This window comes from Lactuca sativa, chromosome 9, assembly GCF_002870075.4.
Source record: "Lactuca sativa cultivar Salinas chromosome 9, Lsat_Salinas_v11, whole genome shotgun sequence".
Taxonomy (NCBI): domain Eukaryota; kingdom Viridiplantae; phylum Streptophyta; class Magnoliopsida; order Asterales; family Asteraceae; genus Lactuca; species Lactuca sativa.
The window spans coordinates 62,165,387-62,182,039 of NC_056631.2; the positions used below are offsets into that span (position 1 = coordinate 62,165,387).

At 27.3% G+C, this 16,653-nt stretch overlaps 1 protein-coding gene and 1 long non-coding RNA gene across 2 annotated transcripts; one reads left to right on the forward strand and one right to left on the reverse strand.

Annotated features, from left to right (window-relative positions):
* The first annotated feature begins 1,380 nt into the window (after window positions 1–1,380).
* Window positions 1,381–4,769, forward strand: LOC111902993 (putative metallophosphoesterase At3g03305). The gene is made up of 4 exons (XM_023898784.3): window positions 1,381–1,864; window positions 2,396–2,637; window positions 2,823–4,355; window positions 4,470–4,769. The coding sequence occupies exons 1-4, from the start codon at window positions 1,606–1,608 to the stop codon at window positions 4,602–4,604; spliced, it is 2,169 nt and encodes a 722-aa protein (XP_023754552.1). The 5' UTR covers window positions 1,381–1,605; the 3' UTR covers window positions 4,605–4,769.
* Window positions 4,770–5,647: 878 nt separating this feature from the next.
* Window positions 5,648–6,915, reverse strand: LOC111902992 (uncharacterized). The gene is made up of 2 exons (XR_002854018.3): window positions 6,496–6,915; window positions 5,648–6,151 (listed from the first exon to the last, which is right to left on the reverse strand). It is a non-coding gene; the product is annotated as an uncharacterized LOC111902992 (long non-coding RNA).
* Between the last annotated feature and the right edge of the window lie 9,738 nt (window positions 6,916–16,653).

The window sequence follows — 16,653 nt, forward strand, 5'->3', positions numbered from 1 at the left end:
GATTGTGGTGTGTCTTAATAGATTTTCAACGAATTGTTAATATGCAATTTATATAAGCAATAATAAAATGATACAAATAGTATTTGTGCGTCGCCATGTCTCATGCATAAATTGATGGAAAAGCAATTTCGGTTCTTAGAGAGATTTTTTAATCAATAAGTTTTTTTTCAAATTATACAAGCTCTACATAGAGCTTTTTCATTGTTTTATATTTTGTTCCTTTTAATACACCAAGCATATTAGTATATGAGAAAAAAAAAATGACTAATCAAAATAAAAGTTTTCCAAAAATTAGGATGATATTTCGTAAATAGCCATAAATTTTGCATGTCTCACATGTGCAATCCGCTTGTCATCTACGAAAAGTGGATAAATTATCAAAGAAATTATTGTTTTTAAAAATAAAATAAAAATTAAAAAAAAAAGGTCATTCGTACATGTCTTTTGCGAAATGGTAACTTCCACATGCGAAAAAGTCGTTTTTTACCATTTCACATTTGTTACATGCGAAAGTGTTTGACTTTCATCTGTGAAATCGTTATTAAAGGTCATTTTTTTTACCATTCCGAATTAGTATTTCTAAACAATGACAATTAAATTAAAATACATAAATAGAACATGCGTACCTTGAAATATATGTATGTATTTTAATTATTAAGTTAAAATAAAATCGAATTTGTACACATATGTTAATATAAATATTATTTACTAAGTTAATATGTTACTATGATTGGTTTTAAGTTTGAAATTTTTAGGTTGTTGTTTCACAAAGTTGAGAAGCCAATCAAATCAAATAAATATTATAAAAAGTGTTACATAAACGGTAGACTTAAAAAATAGAAGTCGTCTTATGACGAAATGTCACACTTATTGCTTATATTCCTTTAATATTGTAGTTGTGACACGCGAAAATGACCAAAAAAATTCTAGAGAATCCCGAATGTGTGACCTACAAAACTATATGCAAAATATAAAATCTTAGTATTCTAGTAAAAAAATTATTTATTTAAAGTTTTTTATGGTTGAAATTTTCAAAAACTATTTTCATAGCAAAGAAACTTGACATTGTACTTTTAACATGTGAAAATGACAAAAATGAGATTTATCATTTTTTTTTGGCAGAAGATTTCGACATTTCTTAGATAACAAAATCCTTAGATTAAATTAAAAACTTATTTCTTTTTTCTGCAAGATAGCCTTTTCGTAGATATTATCTGTGAAATTAATCATTATTTTGATAAACTCTAATTTTACCTTAATATTAAATAATAATAAATAAAATTAGTCTAATTGTTTAGCAATAAGAAACAAGCTTATGTTTCTAATTATTTATTATTATTTTTTAAGAGAAAAAAAAGCCCTAGTCCTAACTGTGAAACACATAAACCCCAAAGTTGGAATCAAACACCGAAAATTTACCCAAATATAAAACAGATTGTATGTGTTATCGATTTTACAGGAACAACATGATCATCACTGATAGGAAAAGGCACGACTTGTGTGATTGCGCTCTAGGGGCCAAGTGAAGCCCCAAAACACCACCACGAAACCCTTGAAGGGGGTGTTTCTCCGCCGGGGAGGATCATACAACAAAAAATTGCCGAAATGGGCATCAACATTACCTTGTTATTGATCCTTTTGTTCTTGTGTAAGAATTGTAATAGTAGCGACAGTAATAGCAATGTAAAGAACGGAGAGATAGTAGAAGTAAAGGGTGAGCATGATGTGGTGTGGATCGTTCAGCTCTCTGATCTTCATTTTAGTGTTCATCGTCCTGAGAGAGCTTCTGAGTTCCAGAAATTTATGGGTTCAACTCTATCCATGATCAATCCTTCGTTGGTTTTCATCACTGGCGATCTCACTGGTATTCTTTTCTTGAATTTTACTACCTCTTTGGAATTAATCTGATGCCATATGGTGAAGAGTTGATTTTGATGACGTTTTATGCAATTATCAGAATTTGATAATAATCACTGCTTTTTAGGATATTGAGTTTGAAAATTTCTGTTTATACAAGGAGATAATAGATAGATAACAGCACATGAGTAATTTTGCTTTGCTTTCAATAACCTAAGTACAATTAGGTTACCCAAACACTAAAAACTAATCATATCATCACTTCGGAATTCACATCTAAACCTAACTGTGTTTTCAAAGTGATCATCTTTATTTCAAGAATCAAATATATAATCATTTGATTAAAGATAGAGATACCTAATGTTACATTTGCCCTAAAATTTAGCTTTCTTGCAGCAACTTCTAACCTGTCCCAATAAATATAATCATTTTGGCCTTAAAAGAAATCATAATCAGAATTGGTTTTGTAGCACATTTAAACATCCCCTAAGATAATGGGTTCTGTTTTTCTAAATCATAATCATGTAATTCTTACCAGATGGTAAAAGCAAGGATCTATTGACAATGAAGCAGAATGAAGAAGAGTGGATTGAATACCAAAATACAATGGAAAATGTAATCAACAAGAGTGGCCTTGATAAGAGCATCTTCTATGATCTTAGAGGAAATCATGATAATTTTGGTGTTCCCACAACGGGTGATTCATATGATTATTTTTCAAAATATAGCATCACTGGCCAATTGGGAAGAACTCAATCTGTCAATAGTGTTACTCTGCAGGTTACTTTTCATTTTCAACCTCCATTTTATCATCCATTTATAAATCAATATCTTATTTAATATATGAGGGCAAATTGTTAAAAACTTGGGACTTAATCTATTAAGTTGTTCTTTCTGCATTTTCAAAGTGATTATTATGACTTGAAGAATCAGAATCGAATAATTATTTAATTTTTTTTTTCCAGATGGGCCCACGAGATCTTCTATTTGTTTCATTCAACAGCACAACATCCACGGGCTTACGCGGGCCCACAAATGTATTCGGCCATCCAACTGACCAACTCTTAACCGAATTAAACTCTCATCTCTCACAACATGACGCCACGTCAGCAAAACCATTAACCAAAATCGCCCTTGGCCATTTCCCTCTTTCATTCTCCGCATCCACAAATTCCAAAAATACCCTCAAACACATATTCCTCAACCATTCCATATCCGCTTACCTTTGTGGCCATCTCCACACAAGATTTGGTAACAATTTGAAACGACACCATGAAATAAACTCCTACAACCTTCTCCAACTCAATATCCATGAAAAGACTCAATCAAGTAGCACAATTTGTCCAAATGAAAGTCAAAAAGTCAACGAATTTTGGGAAATGGAAATGGGCGATTGGAGGAAAAGCCGATCTATGCGTATCATGGCAATCGATCAAGGGCATATTTCATTCATGGATATTAATTTCAAGAATGGAGTTAAAGAAATCTTGATATTGCCTACATTTCCATTAGATTCACGATATTTATCAACAACCATTTTGAACAAATACAAATGTCAATCGTTAGATGACATGTCACACTCACACATCAAAGCTTTGGTTTTTTCTTCAAATGTAATCAAAAAAGTTACCGCGAAAATTTACGATTCTACCCATGGGGATCTTTACATGGTTCTTGAAACACCCATGAGTGAAAATGCAGATCATATATACACTTCCCCATGGAATTCTAAACCTTTCATTGATCCAAATCCTACACGATATTGGCTACAAATCGAAGCAATTGACATCAATGATTTAACAATTTCATCAAATTTGATCCCTTTTTCATTAAACGGTTTTCGTGCTAATCTTTCATGGACATGGAAGGAGTTTTTTGTCATGGGGTGCCAATGGGAGGGATTATACTACCCGATTTTTTGGTCTTTTTACCTTCTCATGTTCATTGTTCTTGTTCTACCAAAATTCATTACCCTTTTGTGGAAAAGGCAATACACTTACCTTTTTTACAAGTCGAATAAAGGGCTTTTTAGTCTTTTGACATGGGTTTTCACCGAGGTGCATAACATCCCGTTTTTGTGGAAATTAATGTTGGCGTATTTGTTGTACCTTTTACTATGTCCATGGCTTTTAGGTCAAGTTTTTACTGAAGGTGGTGAGAGGGGGTATATGACATATAAAGGATGGGTGGTGGATTTTAAAGATTTAAAAAAATTGGAGTTTATTGGGTTTCCAGATGTAATGGTGATTGTGATTCCACATTTATATTTTGTGGTGTTACCTTCTTTTTTTATAATTTTGGGTGTAGCTGCTGAAAGGGCGATTTATCAAGATCATGTTTGTTCAATTTCGGGAAAGAAAAGAGATGATTATGAGGGTAATTTTGGAAGATTAAATTCAAGAAATAAATTAAGTGGGTTTGTTTTAGACAAGTTGAGGAAATGGAGTCGAAGTATACTTTTGATTCTCTCTTTGGCGATTTGTTGGAAGCATTTTAAGGTAAGTGTTATTTACATAGTTCATTTGTTTATTATAGTATTGTATTTTCATCTTTTTATTAAACTTATACTTTTTTTTTTTTTTTTTTTTTTTTTATAAATTTTTTGGATGCAGAGTTGTTGGGGTCTTATGAAAGCTTATGAGATGAATCCAGTGGTGCATTTTCCATTTTATAGTTTTTCAATCCCAATTTTATTAGCTTATGTTTTCTACAAGACAAAAAGACTACACAATACACACCAGATTTAGGTCTGTAAGGTTCAGCATGAAAACAAATATGACTTAATTTGGTAAGCTATATTATATATGAATATGTTTCTTTTTGACTTAATACAAAAAGCTATGTTATTAAGTAGTTTGTTTATTCAAAACTTAAGAATGAATAAACACTAACATGTTGACATTTTGAATTATCATACTTGGTTTTATGTAGCAAACTGATCATCATTATGTGAAAGTGAGAAGTGGGAAAAGAACGACTTAATAACTAGTTATAGAGATGACGTGTATCTTATTAAGTCCTGGCTTCTTACATTTGGATTTACTGTTTTTCTTTTGACTTTCTAATATTTGTTGTCATTATCTCAAATATATTCTAAGGTAAACATTATTAAAAACAAGACCTTAGACTAAATGACTAATATCTAAAGCTGAACTCTCAATCACAGAAAATTAACCAAAATAAGTGGAGTATTTTTAACAAAATAGCAAATAAATAAATAAATAACCATGTATTTCGCAATAGGCCAGTTGCAAAACCATTTTATGCTAGGAAGTGGCCTTTAAAGTTTAAATAGTCCTTACCACAAAGAAACATAAAAGAAAAAAAAAAAATTATCAAAATCATATATTGTGTGATATATTATAATTTCACAAATAATCACAATAAATGACGTGTCTTCTAGCATTATATGAATTTTGTCAATTTCTTTTAAATATTTTTGCGGTGAAAACCATTCAAAAAATAATTTCGTTATATAAATGGTTTTGCAATGAATCCATTGTGAAATAAATAAGTGCTTGTTTATTAAAATACTAGATTAGAGACTCGTGTATTATATACATTGACAACTTAGAAAATCAAACTACATTGATAAAACATAAAAAAAAAATATAATAATACAATACATACAAAAATATGTCGAAAAATACAATGGTGAAAATATATGAAATATTACTTTTATAATCTTTATTTATTTGTATGGGAAAATGACATTACACCTTTTTTCAAAAAATTAGACGGTTTCACCGGTTACCTTTGCTTAGGTGGCATTTTTTGAATATTTTAAAAATTAAAAAATCAAATATTCTGATATATCATTAATTATCAATTTGTCTTGATTCTTTTGGAATCATAACCATCATTATTCATCTTCTTCTAACCCACCTCCCACCACCATCATCACCCTTCACCACCAACAACAAAATTTGGAGATTGATGTTGCAGTACATGAAACAGAGACCAATCACGCACAAAGAAAGTAATCAGATGGAGATCGACATGACAGGTTCACTAAATGGAGTTCATGGAATCCATTGTGTTCTACAACCCACACCACCTAATCTCACCCCTGTCTCTAGTAATGACATCGTCTAACACTTCCCCAAAATTGGCAATTGTAACCAAAAACTAGAAATAAACAACCACCCAAAAATCATCCGTCTTCAGGTCAGATGAAACAGACGTGGAACATCGGTCTCCAGTTAGTAGTTCCAGAAATCGCAAATCATAAACCAATCGTTGATATGGGTTCTTGAACGAGAACACAAATCGGATACCAAATTCTTTACCTAATCTGCAAAATAAAAATCAAAGCATTCAACGATTCATATTGTAAAATGAAGCCTGATTCTTATTTTTTTAGAGGTCAAAGAACACAGATGGAAAAAATGAATACTATCCAAATCAACGAAACCAAGATGCAAAAAATGAAGTTTGTGCAACAAATATGGAAGAAACCGAATTCACGGATGCAAAAATCGGAATCAAAATCTGAACAAAATGAATTCCCAGATGCAAAATCGGAATCAAAATTAGAACAAAACCCAAAATTTGAAATCGGGAAATCGTGAAAAAGTCCAAATCAAGAACAAAATCCATCTAATCTAAAATCTTAATAAAAAATGGAAATTTATATACCTATTTGTGAGGTCGGAGAACTTGAAGTTTGGAAGGAGTTCACAGAGAGGGACAATGGAGAACGACTGGAACACCTTTTCAGCAAAATTTTTACACAAATTGAAGCTTCGATCAATGGCATGCCACGTAGGAGCGCGATTGGTGGCAGACGTAGAAGCTCAAAATCTCGGAGATGAAGGAGGTGGCTAGGGTTGGTTCTGGGACCGGAGAAGAAGTAACGGTGGCGATGGTTCTTCAAACTCGTAAAGAGGAAAGAGAGGAGGAATGAGTTTTAAATTTGGGGAAAAGGAAAAGCCATGTACATAAAAAATATATGATTTTTTTGATTTTTTTTTTATAAAATTGAAAAAATCCATCTAAGCAAAAACCATCTAATTTTTTGAAAACTTGTGTAATTAAAAGGTAAAAATGGAGTTCAGTGGTTTGATGTACCAAAAAAAACTTTAGTGATCAAATTAGACAATTGTCAAAACGTTAATGTGCTACCGTATGATTTTCCCTATTTGTATTGAAAAATTGTACTTTCAAAGTAGAATGATATTGTATTTTATTAAATACATACAAAAAGCGACAGAAACACGAAGAAATAGTATGACTATAAAAATACAGTGTTGAAGTCAAAGTTTGGAAGTAGAATGTTGAAATAAGATTTTTTTTTTGTAAGTGGGATGGTGTATTATAAATATTTAATGAGGAAAATATTCAATAATTAATAACAAAGACTGCGAAATGGTAATATGATATTTTCATATAATCGATATTTCATAATAAAATCTAAAAAAATTCAAAATGAGTTAAACGAAAATACATCATTTAATGCTTATAGTATTTAGTTTCATGAATATAAGTTTAATTTAATAAAGTATAAACAAAATAATATAGATGAAGTGAGGATTTGTCTAAATATAAACTAATATAATGTATCAATTTTTGGTTCATATATTGAAATTAATAATAATAAATGATATAAGAATATTCGTCAAATATTTTTTTCTTACACCAAGTTTGGCATAACTTCGAACATATAAATTGAAGATGCATTTTTCACAAAAAACAATTAACAAAATATTACTAAAAGAATAAAAAGTTAATAAGAGTACACACCTAATCATCAGATAAAATTCTAACAAAGTAAAAACTATGGCAGCAAGGATTTGACCACAATACACACAAAGTTCCGTAACAGCTTACCTATAGTAGATGTATTCTCTAGAAAGTTTTTTTTTTTAAATAGCGGTTAGTCTCGTGGTGTCATTCTTATTGTACAGTTGACTATTTGCAATGAAAAACTTTAGAAATGATTTATTAGCATAAATAACTATAGCAACATCTGGTTACATAAAGTATGCTTCGATAGTAATGAATGAGATTTAATCCTAAAAATTCAATGTAAACTTAAATTCATAACATATTTAAATCAGTTCAAATCCCAAAAAATTTTGTTTCTGTATTTCATGGAGTTTACACATAATTAAAGGGTATTGATATTTCCACTTGTATATATGATTCTTCCACTTAAAATAAAATGTTTTGACATTTTTACCCTTTAAAAAGTTTACAAAAAAAAATGAAGAGTTATAAATAGATAACATGTGCCGCTTCTTATCTATTAAAACGTTCAACCAAATGATTCAATCTTTTCTTCCCCCCCCCCCCCCCCTTTTTTTTTATTGCTAATAAAAATCAATTTGTGTTTTTATTATTCATCACACAATCCCATTATTGGAATTATTGGAATGCATTCAAGTTAACGTCATTTTAAAATATAAAACTGTGTTAACCATAAAACCATTTAAAAATATGCTACGACTTCATTCATGTATAAAATTTATCCTTGAAATCAAATTATTCAAATGCACTCCCTTTTGATAAGTCGAAGTCAATCAACAAGGGCTTTCACGAAACTGTCAATTTGTACATCAAAAACCTTGAACCAGGTCTCTAGTTGAGAATATTATTCTTCCAAATATTGGTTTTCAAATTCCATTTATTCTCATCATTAATCTTCGACTTTCTAGAAACAAATGAATGGGCATGCACATATTAATTTTAGATTCAAACGTCGACTAACTCTCAATCATCCAAAACCTAAAACAAAAATTGGTTATATTAGATTTGTTTATTTTTCATATCGTGAAAAACTTATGAACCGGTAGAAACAAATGTAATATAATTCAAATGAAATCAGGAATATAATCAACAAATGTTAAATACTTTGTTTTTTATGGCTCCTACTTCTCAATACCGACAACCGGTGAAGGGCAATGAAACAGCAACGACTAGAAAACGGAGAAGAAATAATGGCGATATGCGAAGAAAAAGGAAAATTCTTGAACGACGATGGGCTAATAGGAAGAGGAATGGTTCGATGTTTGGAAAGAAGGATCGTATTGACTTGATTATTGGGCTTCTTATCTATTTCTATATTTTTGTAAATTTCAAATAAGGGTAAAAATGTAAAGCAATTTGATTTTAAGTGGAAGTATCAAATATGCAAGTGGAAATATCACCACCCATAATTAAAATGTATATTATAGAAATTTTAAGTTTCAAATAACTTATTTTAAATTTTAAATTTAATACATATTTTGATTTATTTAAATATCAAAAATTAAAACGAGTTAATAGAGAAATGGAACTTATTTCAAATTAGTTACCATGATTTGTAGGTATTATTTTTAATGAAAAGACTTACTCCTAAGAAATCAATTTAAATTTAAATTCTAAAAGATTTAAATAGGTTACAAATCTCTAAATTTTAGTTACCTTATTTTGATGACATTTATGTTAGAGAATTTCAAATAATTTATTTTAAATTTCAAATTTCAAATCTAATACATATCTTAATTTATTTGAAACTAGTTTATAACCCGTGGGAACCACGGTTATAAAATTAATCAAACTTTTATAGTAAAAACTCAAAATTATTAATAAGTTATTTTAAATAAATTATTAATTTAAGAGATATTTTTTATTAGTTATGTGAAATTATAATCATTGATTCAAATAAATATATAAATTAATTTTAATATATATTAGATATTTTTTATTTGTGAATTAATGAAAACAATAATTTAAAATTTAAAAATTAAAATTTAAAAATTAAAATTTAAAAATTAAAATTTAAAATAGAATCATATTAATGAGGAGGTCTAATAAATTTAAAATGAAAAACTAATAGATTGACAAGTGGCAACACATTAATTAAAATGTCTAATATGGTGACACATGACAAAAGAATTATTCTTTAATTAGTATAGAGATTTAGAAACTGAATTAATAGAGAAAAATATGTGAGGCTAATATTCTAGAATGATAATGTTTTAAAAAAATATCTTAATTTATTTTAAAAATATATGTCAACAAGAGAATGAATGATAAAGTTTTGAACTAATATTCTAGAAAAATGACATGTAACACATATCATTTTTATTTATTAGATAGTATAGAGTTGAAAATCTAGTTACTATTTGAGAAATGAGTGTAATAACCAAATTTTTTCTAACAAAATAGTCATAATTTTCGAAAATGAAATTATTGCCATGATTTTCAAAGGTGAGCCACTTGTGAAAATCATTTTTTTATTTATAAATTCAAACATTCATAACTCTTTCATATAAACTCCGTTTGAACTAAAAAATCATTGTGTTTTTTGTAACAAATGTTTTCCATTGACATATTATATTCCAAATTTGGATGTCAAAAAGTCATATTTTTTTAGCTTCAAAGTAGACTATTCGGTGACATATATGAAAAGAAAAACACAAATTTGATCATTCAAAAATTTTGCATAGGAACTCCGTTTGAGTCTATCTTATTTCATTATGTTCTTTGTAATAAAGTTTATCCATGAAAATATTACACTCCCAATTTGGATTTCAGGAAGTCTTATTTTTTAGATTTAAAGTAGGTTACTCGGTAAAACTTATGTAAAAAAAAAAAACTCAACTTTGAAAATTATGACTATTTTTTTTTAATTCAGACTTTTTAACAAGGGTTGCCCGTAGATAAATTACACTCTAAACCCGGATGTTAGAAATTCACAATTTTTTAGCTTAAAAGTAGCCTATTCGATAAGAATTATGAAAAAAAAAAAAAGAAAAAAAAACTTTGATAACTTTTGTATATGAACTTCATAACAATCAACAAACAAATCATAATGGTGAACCATAAAAACTAAAAAAAATGGCATGCTACCTAGATTTTTGCATGTGTTGATCTGCAAATATATATATATATATATATATATATATATATATATATATATATATATATATATATATATATATATATATATATCATTATCATATCATACTATATTATAAAGGAATCATTTTTCCTGTCACCACATTCATTTGAAACTCTCATAACTTTTCAATTTCTTTCTAATAATAGTTATAAGTTGGTTAATAAAGTTAAATAAATATCAAACCTAAAGTGTAACCATATATGAACTAAATTTCAATATTAAAATAATATCTTTACTTTTACTTATAAAATTAAGTTTTTTTTAACTTTTAACATATTATACTTAATTTATTAGTTTTAATATAGTATTGGATGTAAACCATTATCATTTGAAATATACAATTTTGGAACAATTTGTATAAAATACTTAAATTATTAATTTAAATATAACATTACAAGGTCAACTTAAATATAAATTTTAGTTTAACTTAAACAACCCAAAAAATATTTTGTAAATAGTTAAAAGTGATAAATTCTAGTGTCTTTCTAATAATGATTATAAGTTGGTTAATAAAGTTCAATAAATATCAAACCTAATGTGTAATCATAAATAAACTAAATTTTAATTTTAAAATAATATATTTACTTCTACTTATAAAGTTATGTCTTTAACTTTTAATATATTATATTTAATTTATTAGATTTAAAATGTTGTTGTATGTAAACAATTATCAGTTTAAAACTACAACTTTTGAATAGTTTGGACAAAATACTTAAATTATTAATTTAAATATAAAATTACAGTATCAACCTATATATAAATTTCAGTTCCACTTGAAAAACCAAAGAATATTTTATAAATAGTTAAAAGTGATAAATTGTAGTGATAAGTACAAAAACTAAATTGTAATCTCAATTTAACTAAAATATTTCCTAAAAATATTTTTATAATCATTAAAAAATTTCAAATAAGTAGATTAAAATAACTTACAATAACAATAGTTAAGAATATTTCTATATAAATGATTATATTGTTAACTTTAAAATAAAAAAAATGGTTTAGGTTATTTTTGGTCACTTAACTTTTGGTTTTATGCTTATTTGGTCACTTAACTCTTTTTAAGTTTTAAAATGTCATCAAAATTCTGGCTTTGTGCTCATTTAGTCACTTAATTTTTGTTTTGGTCACATTTAGTCACCTAACTTTTAAAATTGTGCTACTTTTAAAAAAAATTAAAATTTGAGTGACTAAATGATCACAATTTTAAAAGTTAGGTGACTCAATGAGCACAAATCTAAAAGTTAGGTGACTAAATTTGACCAAACCAAAAGTTAAGTGACTAAATGAGCACAAAGTCAAAAGTTTGATGACCTTTTAAAACTTAAAAATAGTGAAGTAACCAAATGAGCACAAAACCAAAAGTTAAGTGACCAAAAATGACCTAAACCCATAAAAAAACAATGTTTGATGTTTTAAAAAATTATAACGACAGAAATTAAAATATTGAACAAATAATTTTTAAAAATTAATTAAGAGTAACAACAACTATAAACAACATTAAACAATATATTATATTTAATTTTATTCATGTGTAACTCGCGTATAGAAGTCATTCAAACGATTGACTAAACTATAATATTAAAATCTCATATTATATTTCTATTTATAAAATTATGACTTTAACTTTTTAAACATATTATAGTTAACTTATTAGTTTAAATATGTTCTCCGTATAGGAGCAATTATCATTTTAAAGTCACAACATTTGTATAATTTATGAGTTGATGCAAAATAGTTAAATTATTAATTTCAATATAATATTAAACAATTAACTTAAATCAAAATTTCAGTTAAACTTGAAAAAAAAAATCGAGAGATTGTTTTATAAATAGTTAAAGATTATAAATCATAGTGTTAAACCTAAATTGTATTCCTAAATTCACAAAAAAAACCATGAAACTATTTTTTATAATCATTAACAATTTTCAAATAAATAGCTTAAAAGTAACTTACAATAATAATAGTTAAAAGTAATATAATATAAAAAAAACTATAATATTTTCTTTAAAAGAAAAAATAATGTTTTTTGTTTTAAATAACTACAATCATAGAAACTAACAATATTCATCAAATAACTTTTAAAAACATTAAATTTTTTAAACCAAATTAAAATAATTAAGAGTTTCAAAATACGTTGTTTTAAATAACTTACAACAACAATAATTAAAAGTAAAATTATATACAAAAATTATATTGTTGTCTTTAAAAACAAAAACAATGTTTGATGTTTTAAATAATTACAATGCTAGAAATTAAAATTTTAAGCAAATAAACTTTTTAAAATTAATTAATCATAACAACAACTATAAATATCATATAATCATATAATATATTTAATTTTATTCATAAGTAACCTGCAGGTAGACATCATTAAGACACTTAAGATTATACAATTTTAAAAGATATTTATATTATCATATAATTCAAAACAAACAATATTTATACCAACTTATTATAAGATTTATTCTATAAACGTTAATAACAATGTCACTGATATATTTAAAAAACATATATTTGTAAAGTTTCAAGTATATTGTTGTATTTTGTGCAACGCACAGATATTCAACTAGTACACTTATAAAGGAAGCATTTTTTTCTTTCACCACATTTATTTGAAACTCACATTTATTTTTCCTTTCACCACATTCATTTAAATCTCCCATGACTTTTCAATTTCTTTCTGATAATAATTATAATTTGGTTAATTAGGTTAAATAAATATCAAACCTAAAGTGTAATCATATATAAACTAAATTTTAATATTAAAATAATATATTTACTTCTGCTTATAAAGTTATGTTTTTTAACTTTTAACATATTATACTTAATTTATTAGTTTTAATATATTGTTGAATGTAAACCATTATCATTTTAAGGATACAATTTTGGAATAATTTGTATAAAGTACTTAAATTATTAATTTAAATATAACATTACAGGGTCAACTTAAATATAAATTTTAATCTAACTTAAAAAACTCAAACAGTATTTTATAAATAGTTAAAAGTGATAAATTATAGTGTCTTTCTAATAATGATGATAAGTTGGTTAATATGGTTAAATAAATATCAAACCTAAAGTGTAATCATAAATAAATTAAATTTTAATTTTAAAATAATTTATTTACTTCTACTTTTAAAATTATGTTTTTAACTTTTAGCATATTATACTTAATTTATTATATTTAATATGTTGTTATATGTAAATCATTACCAGTTTAAAGTTACAACTTTTGAATAGTTTGGAAAAAATACTTAAATTTTTAACTTAAATATAACATTACAATATCAACTTAAATATAAATTTCAGTTCCACTTAAAAAACCAAAGAATATTTTGTAAATAGTTAAAAGTGATCAATTGTAGTGATAAATGCAAAAACTAAATTGTAATCTCAATTTAACTAAAATACTTTTCTAAAGATATTTTTACTTCTACTTATAAAGCTGTGTTTTTTAACTTTTAACATATTATACTTAATTTATTAGTTTTAATATTTTGTTGGATGTAAACCATTATCATTTTAAATATAAAATTTTGGAACAACTTGTATAAAATACTTAAATTATTAATTTAAATATAGCATTACAGGGTCAACTAAAATATAAATTTTAGTCTAACTTAAACAACACAAAAAATATTTTAGAAATAGTTAAAAGTGATAAATTATAGTGTCTTTATAATAATGATTATAAGTTGGTTAATAAGGTTAAATAAATATCAAACTTAAAGTGTAATCATAAATAAACTAAATTTCAATTTTAAAATAATATTTTTACTTCTACTTATAAAGTTATCTCTTTAACTTTTAACATATTATACTTAATTTATTAGATTTAAAATGTTGTTGTGTGTAAACCATTATCAGTTTAAAGTTACAATTTTTGAACAGTTTGGATAAAATACTTAAATAGTTAATTTAAATATAACGTTATAATGTCAACTTAAATATAAATTTCAGTTCCATTTAAAAAACCAAAGAATATTTTGTAAATAGTTAAAAGTGATCAATTGTAGTGATAAATGCAAAAACTAAATTGTAATCTCAATTTAACTAAAATATTTTTCTAAAGATATTGTTATAATCATTTCTAATAATATTATAAATAAGTTACCTAAATATAATTTGAAAAATGAATTTGATTTAAAAACACAAAATATATTCGAACCGGGTTTCAGTAGAAAAGATGTTGTGTAGTTTGTTATATTGAGTTGAATCGGTCCGAGTTTGATCAATTTGGATCGATAAAGGAAATATTTTCCTTCCACCACATACATTTGAAACTGTCACGATTATTCAAATTGTTTCTGATAATATTATCAATAATTTATATAATGTTATGTAAATATAAAAAAAAAATCTACCTAAACATAAAATTATAATTGTTTGAAAATTCACTTTGATTCAAAAGCACGAAACATATACTTGAGTATATTTTTATAAATGAATTCATTTTTTAATGAACTTTTGAATCATGAAAATACATATAAACAAACTTTCTATATTAAGTACCTAACTGAATTTATGATTTTAGGATTTAACAAAAAGTATTCAATAAAAACTTACTTTTTTGGATAGCAACTTACGAGATTACTGAAAAATTGAACTATTGAACAATAAATTTTCTGGAAAACATTTTAATTTTATTATTTAATATTTTATTTAACAAAATGAAATTATTGGCAAATAAAGAAAGGATTTTAATTAAAATGTCTTCATCTGTAACACCATGAAAATTTACAACCAATTTAAACTTTTTCAAAAACAACCCATATTCATTAAGTTATTAGAAAAAGGTTTTCAGTTCATTTATTATCAGAGTCTCCCAGAAACATCAACATAAAACTGAGGAGCGGTACGATCACACCTTCGCCTTGCCACGATCTCCTGAAGTACCTGAAACAATACACTGAAACTTTAAGCCCGAAAGCTTAGTGAGTTACCCCCAAAATACCAACCATAATACCAACCACATATCATAACATATCATAAACAGAACAACCATGCATATCAAGTCTACAGTGTGACTGGTCCGCCTGCACCAGGCCTTCAGTCCGCCCGGTCCACTCTCTCTCCGAGTCTACAGTATGACTGGTCCGCCCGCACCGGGCCTTCAGTCCACCTGGTCCACTCTCTGAGTCTACAGCATGGCTGGTCCGCCCGCACCGGGCTTTCAGTCTGTCTGGTCCACTCTCCGAGCCTCGACACGTCTGGTCTGCCCTCTTGGGGCCTTCAACCTATCCGGACCGCTCGTCGGGCCTTCGGTCTAACCGGTCCACCCTGGGTATGTTGGCCTATAGCACAAAGCAAGACCCGCCTCAACCCAACCCCAGTCCAACAACCATGTGCACATAAACATATAATCACATAACAATTCACAACTAATCAACCGATCTAGCAGATCACATAACATAGCAACATCCTAACCAGGATACCGACCTAACTGGTCACTAGCATAGCATCATCCTATATATCGGATACCGACCTTGACCAGGTCTCTAACATACACCATCCTAACTACTAGGATGCAGACATAACAAAACAATAACATAACAAACGACTACCCGGATTCCCATCCGATAAAGGGCCGGCCTTGGTGCCTTAGACCCTATCGATATAATGAGTATAACTCACCTGCAACTGCCGACTTGAAGAAATAAGACCACACTGCTCCGACCACCAGCACGAACTCCATCACTGATCATTACCAAATAACCAAAACCAATAAATACTAATAATTACCAAAATACCCTTTGGAAGTCAAACTGGTTAACCCTTGGTCCAAGTCAAAGTCCTTAGTCACAGTCAACCTTCCTGGTTAACCCTACTCGTCGAGTCAACCCGTTGACTCGTCGAGTTCCTATGCTCAAAAAATCCTATGCCATAACTCAACTCGCCGAGTCGCCCCA